General features: G+C 48.1%; 1 protein-coding gene across 2 annotated transcripts in view; it reads right to left on the bottom strand.

Moving 5' to 3' along the window:
- The window catches only part of LOC126866539 (four and a half LIM domains protein 2), a 71,478-nt gene that overhangs the window by 48,333 nt on the left and 3,852 nt on the right, over positions 1 to 19,293 (bottom strand). Inside the window, exon 1 of one of the 2 annotated variants that reach the window (XM_050620235.1) lies at positions 2,428 to 5,001. The exons of the other annotated variant lie outside the window; for it this stretch is intronic. Within the exon in view, the coding sequence (XP_050476192.1) occupies positions 2,428 to 4,986 (2,559 nt within the window). The 5' untranslated portion in view covers positions 4,987 to 5,001. Of the gene's footprint in view, positions 1 to 2,427; positions 5,002 to 19,293 lie in introns of those variants that run through there. 2 annotated transcript variants of the gene reach the window in all.

Genomic DNA, 19,293 nt, shown 5'->3' with positions numbered 1-19,293 from the left:
CCTACGGCGTCGTTCAATGATACCTCTATTCGGCTACGAATCGACGCTGCGATCTAACAGCGATACGTTGCTCCCTCGATCGTAAAGAATAAATAAAAAAATAGGAAAAGGAAAGAGTTAAGAGCATGAAAGACAAGCGCGTCATCCTCTCGCACGATCGTGACGCGTTCGTTAATTACGTCCGAAGCGGGACAAGGTCGGAGTCGCGAGTCTTGTAATTGGGAAAAGTTTTTAATCGCGCGGCTGGTCGTTGTTCGTGACAACGCGTATCCACAGCGCGTAGCCGTACTTCCAAAAGCGAACGATCGTCTGAGATTTCCCGGCAAATCGCAAGAGTTTGCCTTTTAAGACGTTACACGCGGGCTCTCCCACGTTGTCGGCTTTAAAGAATCGTTGGGTGACATTTGGACGCGGCGCGGCAGCTTCCAAACGCGTCGTCGCGAACGTTTACGAAGCGGAGATAAAGGGAAGCAACGACGATGGAAAGCTCGAAGCGCGTTGGATGCGTTCAAGAACCTTCCGGCCGGCATATATGGTCGGTCCGCCCACGTGAAACAGGTCGCGGCACTGGCATCGCCAAATATCGAGTAGACAAGTAACGCGCCATGGAAAATATGTAAGCCGATGTGTCTCTAGCTGTCTATATATAGGAATCTTGAATAATGATCCCTGAGCGAACGCGCGTCGCCTAATTAACATATTTTTCGTCCTGACTCACGAGTGAAAGGACCGGGTACTCGTTTTTTCTCCGGAGCTCGCACTACTAACTGGAAATCACCTGAAAACCGAGCGCGCGTACCTTGCCGCGTTTGATTTATGCAGCCGTTCTTTCAAGCACCGTCGGACATTTTAATCTCGAGTCGAGTCGAGCTCGAGTTGTTTTCCTCGAGTGTGCTGGGCTCGCGTCTCGTTTTCGACGCTGAATCATACGCCAAAAGGCAGACGATTAGATCATTTTTCGAGCGAAGAAAAAAAACGATTTCAGGAACGTACAGAACGAGATCCTCGGTGATCATGTAAATTCCTCGTCAACGTCCGTACGTTGTCGTTATTTCGTCCACGCACAGAGCGCATGTCGTTGACTCCTCGTCCGTTTATAGCGCGGTTAACAGCTTGGTAAGCGAGGTCGCTTCGGTCGTCGCGATTCTATCGACTTCCATCGTTAACGACGATGATTGACGATCGTCGATTATATGGACAAAGGCTTGGCGTTTTTAACGCGGCGGTTGCGAACACGGCTCGAGGAAAGATGTGATCCGTACGGCTGCGTACGTGTCCTACACGCCGCGCGACCATTCCACTTGTAGGCGGTTCGCTGACATTTCCATGACGTGTTAGCCAATAGATGGTGGAATTACGTAAGGACATTGAAAACTTGCGTTAAGCCGACTGAATGACAGACCGTTAACCCTCCGACCGACTGGATGGATAACTCGCTGGCGCGCGAAAAAATCCAAGCGGTGTAATTTTCGCTCAGACTAATTGCGCTCCGCGACCGTTCTGACCAACTTTGACTCGAGAAAGTTCACGTCTTAGCCCGTGGCGAGCGGTATCCGTGCCCGAGGAAAGACTAAATAGCCGAGTAACGGAGTGGATTAATTAAAGGATTAACAAGCGTTGACGGATAAAGCAGCGGATGGGTTTGTTTTCACCCTGATTGACTTAACAGCCAGCCCAGATTTTTGCGTCTTCGAGCGCTCGTTATTCCCTCGATATCGTAGCGGTGACGTCGCGTCGACAGCATAGAATTAGCGTTGCAAGCGGCAAGAAGATGTTCGAAAGAACAGAGGCGTATTGGGGTTGGTTTGGAATCAAAAAATTTCACTGGTCAACTAAAAATTTAATCAAAACTTTCTACATGTACTCGTTCATATATACGCATCTAATAATTCCATAAAGATAAGTCGGTAATTGCTCTCATAATTACTTTCACTTATTTCATACATGTCCGTTGAACGTTCAACGAGCTCTCGTGTAGTTGTGCGTAGATATAATAAAAGCATGCATACAACTATCTAGGAAGTAACGTGGATGGTACCGCCGTATAGTTAACGTATGGCGTGAAGGAAAAAGAAATCGCGATACAAAATCGTGGCAGGAGCGAATCACGACTAACGACCGATCGTCAACAAGAGCAAATCGCGTGAAACACGGCAAGAAAACGTTCGCACCTTCCAACGATCCACCAACACACTCGGCACGTACTGATTCCGTCCAGCGGCGCGTCGCCCGGTGAAAATCAGAAAAACAAAATTCCTCGCTGCGCCGGTCGATTACCAGCGTGCAGCACTCCGATTCGCCTCAGCTTTCGAAACCGTTACGAGAATCATCTCGCTTTCATCTTCTCCATCGATTTATGAATATAGCTTCTCGCTTCTGAACCATAAAGGACTGATCGAACGCAATTGACTCATGAAAATGCCATACCCCTTCGCGGTAATTCCAGACTCTTCTCGAAGGTGTAGAAACGCCTCTCCCTGGTATAAAGCCGTCTCCGCGCGTCGACCCTCTCTGTCGACGATCATTCTCCTCCTCGTCTTCGTCGCTGTCCGCTTCGTCCTCAGCCTCGTAACGCCTTCTCCTTTCCGCGTACGTGTCCTGTACAGGACGACGGCGACGCCTCCTCTCGGCCGGGCTCGTCTCCGGACTCGTTCGAATCCTGATGATCGTCGCCCCGTTTCTCTCGTGGGTCGACGTGTATCTACTCTGTAGATCTCGAGGATGTTCCCCGTTGCCAAAGCCGCTGTACGTTTCCAATTTCGTGCAGCTGCGTTTCGAGTCCTCTATCTCGTTGCCGAATCCTTCGTTCGACTGTTTTCTCCCATGGAATTCTTGAATTCCCGTTTCGGGAGAGGGATCTCGGTCGATCTCCGAACGACCCTCCGGATTCGCACGGTATCTGCTGTTCTCTCGGAAATACTTGGCGGCGAAAATCCGGTTGCTCTCGTGCCACGACTTGGAATCGAATTCCTCGCGGTCCTTGGCATCCTTTCGACACTCCGCTTTCGGTTCGTCCCGTTTCGGCGGTGTCAACGGTCTGGAATGTCTGTTCGATCTTTTATCGACGGCCTCGTGATTTTTGCTCCTCGAAGACGTTCGCCTCTTCAACGAGGAGTCTCTTTCCAAATCGTAATCCTGATCGTTTAGGGGGCTCGTTCGGGTCTCGTCGTCTTGAGTCTGGAACGACACGCTGCCAAATTCGACGTATCGTCCATTAGGAGAGTGCCTTCTCCTTGGCTCGTCCAAGTTTCGAAAAGATACTTTACTCGGCTCGTTATCCTGGCCTTTGTGGACAGGTCTTCGATCCGCATCGTCGTTACGATCTTTGTAGGAAATTCTGCCAAACTCGACGGTCTTCTCCTTGAAGGAATTTTTACGACCTAAGTCGCCGCTGGAATGATCTTTGAAGCTAACTCTGCCGACGTCTGGCTCTTGATCCTTGTACGAGTGAATTCTACCTGAATCAAAGTCGTGTTCTTTGAAAGTGATTCTACTGACTCCGTCGGTATGTCCTTTCAGCGAACGCTTCCTCTCCTCTTCGTCGTCGCGATTCCTAGGCAGAATTCTCCCGTAATCCGAATTTTGTTCCTTGAAGGAATTTTTTCTTCTTGCGTCGTAGACCTGCTCTTTCAACGAATTCTTCCTCGAGACGTGTTCCGGCTCCCTTCCGAAGTATTTCTTCTCGACGTCCTGGCTCTTGAACGAGTTTTTTCTGTACAAATCGTTTTCTTCGTCCTTGAAGGACGTTTTCCTACTCAAACTGGGCTCCCTATCCCGAGAGTGGCTCTTCTTCGTGTCAGCAGATTTAAACGAACTTTTTCTCGTCACCTGTCGATCGTGATCCTTAAACGAGTCCTTTCTCCCTAAGTCGACGTCCGAATCTTTCAACGAAACTCGCCTAGGCGATTCTAGATCTCTTCTGGGTTCTACGAGAGCTCTCTCGTACTTCTGTATTCGCACGTCGAAATCCTCCGGATTGCCATCGTAAACGTAACTTCTTCTCTTTGGACTGTTCTTCCTTCGAGAAACGTCGTCTTCCATTTCTCTAGGTCGTCTATGTGCTTTTTCCACACCATACGCGTCGGCTTTCCTCTCTGTAAACGAGTCATTGGATTTCTCTATCCTTCGGTCCACGGAACGATTTCTATTATCTTCCTGTTCGTACGTGTCCAGGTCTCGCAATTTAGATCTGCCAGATCTGCGCTCACCTTCTCGATCGTTGATACGATCTGCTTGAACTTCGCCTCGACCTCCACTTTTCGACCTGTACTCGTCCTTTTCCGGACTGTGCGAATCGCGCTCCGCTCTAAACTTCAATTTGTCTTCTTCTCGAGACTTGAAGCGCTCTATCATCGCCTTGATCCTTCGATCCGGCGATCTTCCATCGACGGCCAAGTTCTCGATCTCCTTCAGAAGCTGATCCCTCTCGTCGTTTCTCTGCGCGTCGTCTTTGTCGTCGTATTTCGATCGAGCCAGCTTCGACGTAGCTTTCGAGACGTCCGAGTTTTCCCAGCTTTCTTTCTTTTTCGATCTATGCGATGCCGCATGTTCGCGATCGATGGATCCCGTCCTCGTTCCATCGTCACGCTGCAACGTCTCCTCGTGATCGTCGCAACGATCCTGCCTCGTGGAATCGTTCTTCGATCGTCCGTTGGTTAATCGAGAACCCTCGAATCGATCTGTCTGCTTCCTCGACCTGAGACTCTCGTTCTGCACAATGTCCTTGATGTCCCAGGCGCCAAAGTGTTCCTTACTCTTTTTATACAATAAGTCCGCGTTTACGTTCCCGTGCTCCTTATAGTCTCGACCGTTCTTGCTCACCTCGTCGTTCTGTTGCCCCGTCATGCCAAAATGGTAACGATTCGAGATGTTCTTGTACGACTTTAACGCGTGATCTTGCTGCTCGTCGGGCAAACGGTCCTTGGAATACGAGGTCACTTTGGAACCTTCCTTGATCGACGAGGAACCACGAAGAAGACGCGACATGGTCGTGCGCAGCACCGTATATCAACCGTGTATCTACTAGAACCGATCGATTCGCGTCACGTTGGAAACTTTTCAAGGTTCCGTTACGGTTCTCCGCGAATCCAGTTTGCGACGTGTATTACCGCGTCCGATGACTTAATCGGGTTCCTTTCGATCCGTATCGCGAATTATTCTCGTCGACAAGTCCTGTGAGGAGAAATCGCACAGCTCGATCACATATCAGCGGCGCAGTTCACGCAGCGAAATTATCCAGTTGCGACTATCGCGAGCAGAGTTCAGCAACGAGTGACATCGGTAGTCGGTCAAAGAAACTCGATGCGATGATTTCGTTCGTTACGGCACAGAGACGACGACAACGACGACGAGACCGGGAGGGAAAAACGCGCGTCGTAGACTCGGTATCTCATCGGATTCTTTGATAACGTGGTATCGCGGATCGACGAATCGCTATCGTGGTGGAGAGAAGACAGCTCTTCTCGTCGCTTCGGCCACCTCGTAACCGCAACAAACAGCAGTATCTTTGGATCCCTTTCGGTGGCTTCTTTTCGCGAGGCGAAGCCGGCTTCGGCCGAACGAACGGAGCAGACGACCCTGAAAGTCGTCTGTGGACTTTCACGAACGCGAGCACTTTGCCAGTCGGAGTCACCACGAGAGTGTGCACCGGAGGAGAGCGTGTTGTTCCTCTCCCCCTTCTCGTCCTGTCCACCACCTTCCTCCTCTCCCTCTTTCGCTTTAGATGCCTCGCTCTCTACGTCCCCACTCACTGCCTCCTGCATCCTCCTCTCCTTTGCACCGTCACCTCCTTAGCTGTCCTCCGTCCTGCGGTCCTCCTCGAGGTGAGGCGGACCACTCGATTCTCCCGTTAATCCGGCTCCTCTCTGCGTCCTCCACCTCCACATCTGGCGCGACACGACCACGTGAGCTCGACCTCGCTCGAGTTCACCGGGATTCTGGGACTCTTCTCCCAGCTTTTCCGCTCTGTTCAAACCAATTTTCACCCGAATCTCGATTCTCTTTCCTACCGTAGTCCTTCCTTCGTCGACCTTCAGTTTCTTTCGACACGTGTTACGATCGGAAGCAACACATTACGGCGAAACGACCACGACGACAGGGATGTACAATGTACGCGCGCTCGTTTAGATTATGTTCCATCGAATGCTCGGGTAAATCGAGCGGATCTTCTTCTTCTCCCATTCGTGGAGCTTGTCTAATTACAGTCATTTCGCTGGGACGATCGACGCTCCTAATCGGCTCGTTTTCCATGCCACAGACCTCTCATCGGAACGACTCTCGGCGTTGTTTTGCCTCCTCGATTCCTGCTCGACGAACAAGTCTAGCAAAAAGTCGAAGAACGTCGTCACCGACCGCAGCAGCTCCTAATGACAGTGCGTCGTGGTTTAACCGACACTTGAGCGAGTGCGTAACGGCTCGGAGCTCGAGCAGAGATAGGCGCCACCGTCGTTTAATAGCCGCGTTAGGCAAAAAACGGGCAAGGTACGGTGTCTTTCTCTTATCTTTTCTTTTCTCTTTCGAAAGAGGGTTAGGGAGAGATGACAGCTGAAAATGGTCAGCGGGGCGCATCATCGAAGCGACTCGCAAAATGAGTTACTTCGGCTTGACTCATCGAGTCCTTAGAAAAATGATCAGGTGATCGAAATAAGGGGGAAAACCAAAGAGAAAAGGACACAGATCCCAGGAAAAAGAGGTAGAAAAACAATCATGGCCTTCCTTGGAAATCTCCTCCACGCGCTATGGTCATTCGGTCAGGACCAGGGGAACGAAAACCTGTTGGATGATTCACAGTATCCTTGAAAAACAATAAAAAAGTGTGCGTTTTTTCTCGGCCGCCCTCGGCAAATCGTTACCGAACGAAACCATCGGATCGTACGGGCGAGCAAAGTCCTTTCGCGTCACGAAAATGCTCAGCGGAACGTTCGGTCGCGCGATAAAATCGTCCGTGCGCGTCTAATAAGTTCTCGGACGCGAGATCCCGCGGGTGTGGTTACCGGATTTATCGCGAATCACGTTCTGACAGGTACGTTGATTCGCACTGCAACGCGACGGCCAGCTCGAGGGACGCTTGATCCTTGTTTAATGAGACAGGATAATTCTACTTAAACGAGGAGACGTTAAGTTCGAGACAATGCCAGCCCCGAACGTGCAGGGGTAAAATATCGTGGCATATTCTCCGCCGATTACCGTTCCCGCGTTATAATTTATAACGCAGTCGGATTTATTGCGCGTGGGTGGCGACTCGGTTGTAAATTGACACAGACAGATAATTTTCGACCGGGTTTTAACACGCCGGCTGAAACAGCTTTCGTATATCTCTCGTTAATCGCGTATCGGCTCCCCTAAGTGGGCTGTCACTGTTACGCCACGCAGCTGAACAATTGCCCGTGGCTCGCGTATCGCGTTCCTCTCGTTTAGAATATGACTTACGACAACGGCACGCTGATATCTCGGTCGATCTCGCTGGATGGTTGAGATCAACGTAGGATTATTCTTAATGATAGACAAAGAAAAATTTGTCGATCGTAGAAATATTATACAGGAATTGGGCAATTTGACTCGTGTTTCGACGAACGACAGTTGCTGGTCGGAACCAGCTGACCGATCAGTCTGGCTTCGAAATATTTCCAAGTCCTTTCCAAACAGTGGTGGACAGATGGTCTAACAGAAGATTATTCCCAGCATCCTGTTTCCTGTTTCGGTTCGAACAAACGCTACCCACGATTTTTACGATTCCATGGACTCGAGCTGGATTCATGCGTCGATCTTAACTAGAATGCGACGATCGCTGAACGGGTCCACGTGCCGCCTTTGCGCTCCGTTCGCCCGTAATTGCTCGATGAATTTCTAACCGCGAAAAACCTGTGAACCGGGACGCTCGTGCTCGTTCAAGGAAGAATCGGCAAAGGTATGAACGCGTCTTGTTTTTTCTCCGCCGCCACCAGAAATCGTGCTCGGCCGATTTCCATGAATTATTTTGTTTCACCGCGACGAACTAAGGTAAAAGTGCTCGCGGCATTAAGAATTAAGAGGCCAGAAAAAAAGAGAGCAAAAGAGGGGAAGGGAGGGAGAGAGAGAGAGAGTGGGAGAGAAAGAAGCCCGCCACTAAGAGAAGAAGGAGCATATCGGTCTTGGTTATCTAGGCTAAAGGCTATGAACGCGATCGATTTCACGAGCGATCTTTCCGTACGCATGAACGAGAAATCAAGGCCGTCGCTTTATGCATCTTCTTTGATGGTCGACGGAAACGACTGTATACCCACGCCTCCTCTTCTGCTTCCTCCTACACGTGATCCTTTGAAAAAGTCGGTCGAAGATCGATAATTAAATATCTTTGCCTGTTTGCGAGACCATGCAGGAGCGTATACTTAAAATATATCGAGGACTCGACGACGACGATGAAGACGCCTGTAAAGAACAGCGACGTAGTCGCTTTTAAAAAAGCGATTGATCAAAAAATACACCGAGTATTCGACATCGGTGATCGATGTCGGATACTTTTTCACGCGAATGGAAATTTCATAACAAGGAGTTTTCGTGGAACTCGCTGCTACAGCCCTGTGTGTGGGCCGCGACAAGGTCCTGTCACAACGCCCCCGCCGTTTTGCACAGAGAGGTCTAACCGCTTGGTGAACGGGGCCTTACGCGCGCGTATCGACCTTTTCGCCCGAAATGGTGAGACCGAGGATATCCGTCGAATCGACGGCTTACTCTTCGATTATCTGTGTCACGGAGAGACTCGATCGCTCCCCGCCGTACGAATAATCCAACAACGATCGTGAGCCTCCTAAGAGAACACCGCAGAAGGATCATCCACCTTCCATAGAATCTTCATCGTTCCAAGATTCGGTTTCTTCGATCGGTTGCGAATTTAACGACGATTCGAGAAAGAATGGAAGATCGAACGCGAAGCGTAAAACCGCGTCGGAGCGTGTCTCTGTGTCTTGGAGGCGCGTAAAAACGTGCTTAATCCGGGAATAGATGCGGGCATCCGTTTGAGATGTAATGCACGCGATGCCTACGTACTTGTCGGATTCAAGGGCGACGTATTCGAGCACCGATGATTTTAAGGCGTCGTTCTCACATTCCCCTGGCAACTAATGAATGCGCGAATACCAGGCCGATCCGACAATAGATACGATTTGCAATCGACCCCGCACGCATGTTTATCGATGCGCGTAAACGCGACCGATTCCAGCGTTCTTCTAACCTACGCCAATCGTCGATCGCTAGATCGGCTAGCCTAGACCCCATTATACACCATAGACGAAACGAAACCCAGATTCGATCTGTATCGAACAATACGGCATGAATTTGACACGACTTAAATAACAACGTGCCAAAAGTAGATTTAGCTCTGGAGAATGTCTCGTTGTAAAGGGGAACCCTTTGCTACGTAAGTATTCGAGAAGCGTCGGAGAAACGGCCATGGGAGTGATTCGTCCGTAACGATCGAACAAAGGGAGATAGAAATATTCTAATTGGATTTAACCAGGATACCGTTAAGCATTTAGCGGTGCATGTCACAATTGTTCAGCGTCTGATCGTAACACACGACTGTGGTGAGTCATTCGGTCTTGTACCGTTCTCGTTTCAATGGGGAACGCTGGACCGTTGCACGGACATTCCGTCGAAACGCAAAGTTCCAGGATCTCGAATTCCAGTACGGAACGTACGCTATTTGAAACGCTGACTAATTACGGAACCGCGTAGGATCGTTCGCGAGCTTTCTTTCTCAGACTTCTTCGAGTCTTATTTCACTCCGGTAGAGCTTCGCCGACGAGACAGTGATTGATAAATATGTTCTAGGTTGCAGGGAAGAACCCGAAGATCGCTTAGAATCTAGCTATTCAACTGGCATGCTTTTTGCTTGCGGTTCCGTTACTCGTTTGCGTTGCGAAAAAGCTTGATGGCGATCTATGCTGTTACGCGTTGCTTGTAGTCTTCGCCGAGCTATTACCAGTACGAAATATATCCGAAGAAAATGTTTGTAACAGTCGAAGCAACGAACGAGGCAATCCAGTTTCGTATGCCATGTCGGCGCGCGCCTCTAAATCAATCGATCATCGTGGCTTAATCCAACGGCGACATCGTCCGGTGATCGTAAGACCGCTGCGATGAACATCGACCGTATCCCAGGCCGGTGTTGCAGGGATCTGCAACGTTTGAAACTTGAAAACCGATTCAAATTGCGATCTGTTTCGACGATGCAAAATATAATTATCATTGAACGCGATAAATATATTTTAACGTAGGAAAAATTTAATTTCGTTCTACTTGTGGAATAAAAAAATTGATTTCCAATTTAGGAAGCGGGAACGATTTTCGTGCAGATTACACCTTACGTCATCGTGTCCAACGATAGCCTTGCTCTTTAAAGAAGCCGCTGAAAGTAAATCGTCCTAATGCTACGAATTATCGAAATTCGATAACGGCCTGAATCCCGCATAACGTATATCTCGATTGGAATTACGCTAACGCACGTTAGTTGGTATATTCGATGCAGAGACGAAGAGTACAAAGTTGTTGCTTTGGAGAAGTTGCGGAACAAATACGGGAAACGAGCGTCAAGCTGCGAGAGTTACCACCCATTTCCAGCTGTTTCTGATAAACTATTTTCTGCGTATCGCGTCCTGACGTGAAGCCGACCACAATGCTGATATTTCGCGAAATAGCTTTTCTCTTCGTCATCGAATATCTATACGTTAACTCCGAATAACTTTCCTTGCAATCGGTAACGCGTAGGAACACAAGCGATAGACGTCTTCGTTGCATAGTTGCGGTTACAATTGCATCGCTACGCTCAAAACAAGAGTGACAATTGCGAAAAGATAATCCTAGCTAATATCCGACGTCTGTATTTTTTCCTACGTCGGACTCGCCATATCGTCATCGAGGGAGAAAAAAAAAAAAAAAAAAAATGCCACGAACCATCCCAGATTCTGGAATACTCCGTCACGTTCGTAATTTCATCAAGGAACCGGTGTAAATGAACGCTGACATTGAGCATCGACGATATGATGTCACCCGCGCGGAAGTGGCGTCATTTGGCCGTTCAATTTAAGACATAAATAATTCGTGTCTGGTCACGACGACCTTTATTTCGTCTCTACGCTCACGGCATGGCAATCCACTCCTTCGACCTATTCGTGCAAAGATCGAGAATCTCGATCCTCGTATACGATCGAAAGCGAAATTTACAGGATTCTCGAGAGCGCTCGAGTCTCGGCGAGATCATCCAGTCGAAAATACGGCAAAGCCTGATATAGATAAAGAAAAAAAAAAAGGAGAAATACAAAATCGTTGTAAAAAAAAAAGTCACGGAGCGGAGCCATTTTCCGATAGTAGCCGGTATCGCGGCGCGAGATAAGAATTCCATTCTCGCGGGATTGATATTTTTCAGCACACGTCGTAAATTTTGGGTGAGCCAAAGGGAAAGGGAAAAAAGGAAGAAAAGAGAGAATGGCGACGTGCCAACTGCAACGTTACACAGCATCTTTCTTCGATCGGTTTTTGCGCCCGTCCTTTTAATCTACATGACTCTCGCACCGTTTCTTGCCTCCCTTTCCCTCGATATTGCTCCCATGTCCTCCCTCCCTCTTGCTTTCGCTCCTCCCGTTCACTATTAGACATTTGACTCATACGCGATCGTGCGCGGGCGATCGCCTCGAAATATCGACGAAGGATTAAACCGCCGATCGACACAGTTCCTTTACGTCATCCCTCCGCTCTTTGCAACGAGGGCTTTCCCTTTCTTGCTTGCGTCGCTTTCAGCGCGAGCAATCGGTCGTGATTCATCGAACCGTCAGCGCGAGCCGCCTCGAGATTTGTTAACAAAGCGCTCGAAAGTATTTCAATTAGCATTTCTTTCTTACATTATTCATAAAAGCGACGCGCAAAAGCGACCTACGACCAACGACGAAAGCGAAACCTTGCGTGGTGACCGCGATCGGTTCGAATAAATATTGCACGTATCGATGAAAAATTCTCAAATATCCAAGAACCGTGGAAAGTGGAGCCACACCCCGATGGTTATCGTTACAAAGTCGCGTACTCGATCAAAATTAATCGAAAGAAAGCGATCTTTCGTGAGACGGTTTCGTACGCGCTTTTTACTTAACGATCGCGTTTACTTAACTTGCCACACGAGAAATAGCATCGTTGCGACTGGATCGCGAAGAAGACGGTAAACCGAGAAAGGACCTATGGCCCTCCGACACTGACATTCCCCAACGATTGTGTCACGCGTGTTTATAGGCTTCCGATGCATTTTTGTCCAACGCTGTGCGCTCGATCGTGCTCTGTCAGGTCACTGTCACCTGTGCTCGCTCTCACGTGTCCGACACGCTATTCCAGATATCTCTAACCCAACGTTCGAGCAGTTTTTTTTTACTTTTCCCTGGCTGGAACGGGAACAAGTATCGCGCGAAGAATGTCGCGCGCGTGGGATTATTCGATGCGATTTAATTGGACTCGTTTGACACAGGAAAAGCTGCCTACTCTCGGTCCGCATTTCCGGCCGAAGCTCGATATCGCCATCATTCAACTCGGTGATATTCCTCCTGTTGCATTCCACGCGCTTCGCCGCAACTATGGCGTTACGGTCGATATTAGCGGCGTTGCTAGCAAACCATCATTCGCTCCGGCAGATTCTTTAAAATTCGACCGATGAGTCGCATCGTTGAACTTCTCGTACTCACTGTCGGTTTCTAACCAATGTTCACGATCGGAATGCCGCACCACTTGCCCGCTATATTTAGATACGCGAGTTTTAATTGAGCACGCGACAACCTATAGCGTTCGTGTACGAAGTATCGGGACAACCAGAGATCGAAAATAACGAGCATCGACTAGTAGTCGCTGTTGCTCGTCGCAAAGAAGAATTCGTTCCGCACGTGTGTGATAACGGGGAATTAGATCGGCGATCATGGATTACGAGCATCGGGCGTGTAACGAGGAATTTAATCGATCGTGTTACAACACACGAAGTCGGCCGTATTCAGCGATAAAGCATGCGACGAGGAAGGAGAATGGAAAAGAAATGTTGGCGCGATTTGACGTTGACGAATTTTCGATTTCGTAGATCGCGATCAACCCGACCGAATGACATTACGTGGTGCATGTAAAAATATCAATCCTTGAGAACTGTTTACATTGTAAAAAATCACGATAGAAAGAAGTGAACGAACGTATGTCATCGGTGGGGGTACAAAGGATACGCGTATGGCGCACGGCGTACCACGAGAGTTATGTAAAAGAGAGAAGTGCGACCAGCGAGTACTCGGCAGAACGTAAATCCTGGCGAGCAGATTTACTGTGACGGAAACAACGAGCAGAGGGATTAACTTTTAAGATATAGCCGACAACACGTTAGGGCCACGAATATTTAGGAGGATGACGCGCGTGTAATGCAGAGTGAGAGTGGAACGCTCGTAATTCATAAATTATACAATGGCGTACTAACATCGTTGACCGGAGGGCAATTAACCCTTATTAAATAAAGTGATACGACCCTGACACAATCAGGAACCACGGTCAGTTCTATGCACTCGACATAATGTAATTTAATAACATACTTCCTCGTGATTAATAAACCCTTGTCCCGTAAGGGTGGGCAAATCTGCCTAAATCCCATGGACTGCCACTAATATCCAGATGTCCTAGCGATAAGCTGTATCTTGTAAGCGGCTAAACTTGTACAATAACCAACGGAACGATAAGAAAAATTTCTCTAATGGATTCGGATAAAAATTGCTTCACCGAGAAGAACAATGAACGAGTGGGTCGAAGTTATCGAGTTGTCACACCTTGCGAAAGAATGTGTAACTACAGAAACGGCGACCCAAAATTTATCGCAGGCCACTGTAAATGCGTCACTGGGAATTCTAAATCGCGGCAGTATATTCCGCCAACCGATAATATCTCGTTAGGGAAACGTTGCAAAGACAAAGTGAAGTTTTCCTTAGACGCGTCGCGATAACCAGATACGAAGCGCAACTTTATATCCAGCATCGAGTTGATCGCTCGAGTTCTAAAAAGCTAGGCTTGTTCTCGTTTCTTTGTAAGAGTAAGAGATACCCTGTCGAACGTTAGCCACATCCGTTTCTATCGTAGAGTCTAGCGCGCCATTCTTAGAAGCCGTTGGTGTACAATTTTCATGTCGTCGTGGAAACATTATTCGGAAGATAGGAGTGACATGCGAAACGATTACGAATGAAAAAGCTTCTGTTCTTTTAGCAACGGCCTCTTTTGGGTTCCTTTTCTTTCGAGCTCTCGCGTTCACGGTCCACGTTCATTCGTCCGTAACGCAAAGACACCTAAAGGCTCGTTCTTCTGTGTCTCGATGCAGCCGCTCGATGATCACCAAAAAGGGAAAACTAGTAGTCGGATGTAAATCAGGCCGAATGGCCGTTAGCTATGGCACGTGCTCCAATCTGGTCACGAAACACGCTGCACCGAGATCTCCGAGTATTGTTCCACACATAACACACCGACCCCGATTTCTCTATTATCGGTGTTCTGGCTAAATATCGCGGCATCGAAGGACGCACGCTGCGTATTTGGCTTGCCACCGATACACTCGAATTCCTTACGTCCCCGACCGACACGGTCAGCCTTGATCGGAAACCGTATGGGGTTCCACGGTATCCTATCCTGAACTTGGCCCTGGAATATCTGCCTCGACGTTGCGCAATCCCATAAATTAACTGTTACGTGAAATTTAGTCCAAGTCAGGTTTCCCCAAATGTCCCCGAATGCGATTCGAATGGTAACGGATACGATTTACGATGTGCCTTGTAGGCGGTACACGGTATGCATCGGCGTGATTTCTCTTCGAAATTATTGCTTATCAATCTCCTTGAACGGGCGGCACTTGTGCAGCTTCTTGTTCGATCGTCGACCAGAACGGTACGTGATTCCTTAGATTTCCTTTGGTATAAAAGCAGAGGAATCAAAGGATCGTTTCGTAACGTTCCGGCAATGAAGAGGCAAGGACGGTTTTTTGACGCGGCAAATGAAATTAAAGTAGAAGAATAATTCACTAAATCGCGAAAACTTTGCGTAGCTGTCGTAATATTCAGAGGGAATATTTCGTATTTCCGATATTTTCAACCAAACACGGTCAATTTCTCGGAACAGCGGTCCCGACAGAATCTTTCGGGCAAACGCGTCGATTACTTTCCGCCCACTTTCTTCGGACCCTACGTCTCTTCTTCTCTCGACGAAGATTCATCGTCGAAATTAAAAAGATACGAACGAATTTAACTCTCTTGAGCGCTCCTATAAGCAAGTCACGGAAGTTTCGCGTAAAAAGAGAAACCACGCCTCCTTTACACTTCAAAAGCAAACCGTACCGCCAACGCGTTGAAACAGGATTCGACATCGTACGATTATTCCTATTTCTCCCTCATAGTTTCATCGAGCCGATTTATCTCGCGGGACTTCCTACACGAGGCAAAGCTAGGCTAACCTTTCGGGGACGAACTGGCACGGGAGGGGATGAAAAAGATCGAAGGTTGCACTCTAGATAAGATCCGAAAGGGCGTGGTTGATTATAGTTGCTGTATATCGCAAAGGATGTGTTCACCTTTTCAGGGTTGACGCTATCTCGAAACTTTCGATCTAATTAATCGCATCGGAAACCCGATATTTATTGGGAAACGTTTAGGCTCGCGTATAGAGCGCATTGTGTTCTGTCGAGAGACGTTCCGGTCTACTCCCGCGTTTCTTTCTTCGCGATTATTCTTTTTAATTGCAACATTTTGTTCTCGTATGGTAAATGACGCGTTTCGAGCGAAGACTCTCGCCATTCGAAATGGACTCTCGAATCACCATCTCGTGGCCAGTTAAAAACCCGATAAAGAATCTACGATTCGAAGAAAACCACTGACTCGCGATGCGTTTTAACTCTCTGTAAATCGTGGCGAGGATAAGGAATGCCGATATTGCATATAAAAACTACGTAACGAAGAAAAGAAAACTGAAAGCAAAACGGGATCATAAAACGACTCGTTGGACCATGAAATTATAAATGAATCGAATGATTGCCAGTCATCGAGTTCAGAAATCCCACGAGCGAGCGTGAAACGTTCCGCACGTGAGTTTACGTTACCGATATTCACCGGAATTATGATACGATAATCACTGATAGTTACGAGTGATCTATCGGATAAGCGATTAAACATACCAGTCAAGGTTCTATTCTTCAAAAAAAAAATTGTCAAGAATTGAAAAGAAATTATTATCGGTTAATCCGAAGATCAGATAACGAGCACTCGTGAAATCATGTTGCCAACGCGTAATTATTAATATATTATCGATTACCGACAGGTCCGCGCGATCACGTACCATTTACACCATTACTACGTGTTTACCTTCCATATACGAAACAAGTGTGAGTCGGCGTTAAGTACCTACGTCAGAAATAAATATTCACCGCGCACAAACCAGCGAACAAGCACTCTAAATGGGAACGTGCTAGGCTTCCCGCATGATTTCTGTGAATCAGCCGAACTCATATTTACGACACATTCGAACGAATTAACCGGCTGTTTCTTAAGCATGACAGTCATCTATTTGGTTCGCTTATAAACACGTCTCGTGGGATTGCCGGCGCCCCGTTTGTAAAGTCACTATGTTACGTAGCCATAGGACTTGGCCAACGTTGACCACGTTACATTACGAATCCTCCTCGAGCATTAGGTAAGCATCCCACGGGAGTCACGCGACTCCCGGAGGAGCACAACTGCCGACAAACACGCGACCGTTGGCTCAAAGCGGTTTCCATTTTCCGCAACGTTTCTCAGTTTCTCCTTTAAAAATACTTTTCGCTTTCCTCTGTTGCCGTTTAGCACCGATACGGCTTCGTTTTTCTTTTATCTATTCTGCAAATTTGCAATTAGCAAACTATTAAGGAAAAGTAAGAAGCGAAATCGTTTCGCTTGCCGCGAAACGACGCTCGTTTCAATCGGAACAAAAAGATCGATCCTACCTACTGGAAGACAGAGAAGCTGAGGTTGCTTGATTACCGGCAATTACTTTGGTACCCTCGTCGATCGTCAGTCACTGTTAATTGAAATCTGTTCAACAGAGGGTACACGTGTAATCACCCACAGAAATCCTACGTTGACCTCGCGTTTTCTGCCGCAACCGTTTCTGCTTCTAATAAATCAGCAATTTCTCCTCGTTGGAACATCTTGGAAAGTTCTACTAACGTGACGCTCTCGGAGGAACTCTACGGATAATTCTAACCAGCTGTCCGGAAGAACCGATACCGAACGGCCTAAGGTGCCGCGTTTCGAGGCGCTAATTTCCAATACCGACAGACTGCCATGCGAAAAGGTACACATCGACCTACGAAACAAACGTTTTGTGTACGTTCCATTTCTCGTACCATTCATCATGCGACGTGATCGCGAAAAGATGAAGACATAAATCGCCGAAGAGAAAAACAAGTCGTGGAAACGTACTCGGGCAATTACGCGCGTCATGCGTGTAACTGATAATTGATATCGAATCTTTGGCCGGTGGACTCCTGTCGGGTATGAGAAATAATTGACAAGCCTCCATTTCGAAAGGCAATGGGATCGCGTGTCGCCGGTATTGCTCGATCGACGAGACGATCGCTTCGAGCCCGATGATTCCCTAATCGATACGCGGTAACCATGTTCGTCGTCCGAGAACTCGTTTAACCGTAAATGAAAACACGACGCGCAACATTGGCACAATTCTCCTCGTTTCCACGAGACGCTCGCGCGATTCCCCTCTTCGTTCCATCCTCGATCGTTCATTTTCTATCGTTGGGATCTTTTGAAATTGAATCGGATTTACGCGTTCAATCGAAATTCGCCCCCAAAAATGGTAGCGTAGTAGATCGTGAAATTGTGGTTGCCGCTTGTTCTTTCGTTAGACAACTCGTTTGTCAGAGATCTAGAATAGTCTGGATACCGATATGTACTCTATACTCCACACGATAGTCTGAATACGAGGACATCGCATATTCTTTTCGCTGGAGCGCGCTCCGATCGCAGATAATCGTACAATCGTCAAGACAAGGCTCGCGCGAACCAACTTTATCTCGTCATTTTTTTCAACGTTTAACACGTAGCTATAGGAGGAGAAACAAAGGAGAGGAAAATATCATACGTGACGACGATGTTGGTGAGTTATCCTACTTTCGCTGGTGAACGCGGCGGAAGTTATGAGGTCGCAATACCGCGGAACTTGGTCGCGATGCATCATCCGCGGCTCGCGATTTCTTTTCCAGTCGCGTCACGAACCGCGCAATGATACGGCGGTGTGGCGATACGGAGCGGCGTTGGAGGATTAACGTGGATAATCACGGAGGGAAGAGCGCTGAGCCGGCGACGTGGTAAATCGTAAAAGAGAGAAGGAGAAACGGTACGGTTGTACCTTGTTTCCTAACGTTGTCTCGTGCGTAGCGAGAAACTCGCGCCGGTTTACGACTTGTTCCAGCAAATGATAATAATTGACCTAATTGCGGCAAATGAACCGTTCGCTTAAATACGCCGTATATCTCGCGATTTGCGGCTGCCGTTTTGCGAAATAAGATTAATAGCTGCCTGTCCGAGGGAAACCGATGATCGATCGCGCGTTTTATCACGGCAATTTCGTAAGGTAACAATAGGCCTCGGTTTTTAACGAGAACCGCGGCTTGCAGTTAGGCTAAACGTCGGTCAAGTACCAAAAGCGAGGTTTTGCTCGGCCGCGACGAATCGTGGCGGAAATTCGAACAGCGTGGAGCGGCTCCCCGCGATACGATCGGCGATTTTCGATTTCAGTCACGTGAGTCTGGCTTAGTCGCAAGCGCACAACTGGACGTGGCTACGTGAAAGTCTTACGGGTAACGCGAAACTAAAGTTCGATTGAAAAAACCATGAGCAGGGAAAAAGAAAAAGAGGCCGAGCGAATGGGTTCCCGTTGCTTTCACTCGAGCTTCGAGATAGACCAGCCTTCGAACGTTCCCGTAGCACGCGCGACTAGTTTATTGCATTTTAATAACACGAGACCTTGCGCTAACCATGGCTAAGACGTCTATGCGAAATATCGAAACGGGATCGTTCGGTGTACCCGTTTAATTAGCAGCCTGATCGCCATCACGGAGCGACGAAGGTTCAGTGAAATGTCGTGACGAGAAAACGAGCAACTCGTTGCGAAACCGACAGGCGAACGATGTACGTGGATACGAAAATACCGGTACCTTCGCGTGTCGTTTCGTCTTCAATTTGTCCTAGGAGGAAAGACAAAGCGTCCGCGAATACGTCACAGATACCA

The sequence above is a fragment of the Bombus huntii genome, chromosome 6, assembly GCF_024542735.1.
Source record: "Bombus huntii isolate Logan2020A chromosome 6, iyBomHunt1.1, whole genome shotgun sequence".
Lineage (NCBI taxonomy): Eukaryota > Metazoa > Arthropoda > Insecta > Hymenoptera > Apidae > Bombus > Bombus huntii.
The sequence above is the reverse complement of the archived record's forward strand: the minus strand, read 5'-3'. Positions and strand labels throughout refer to the sequence as shown.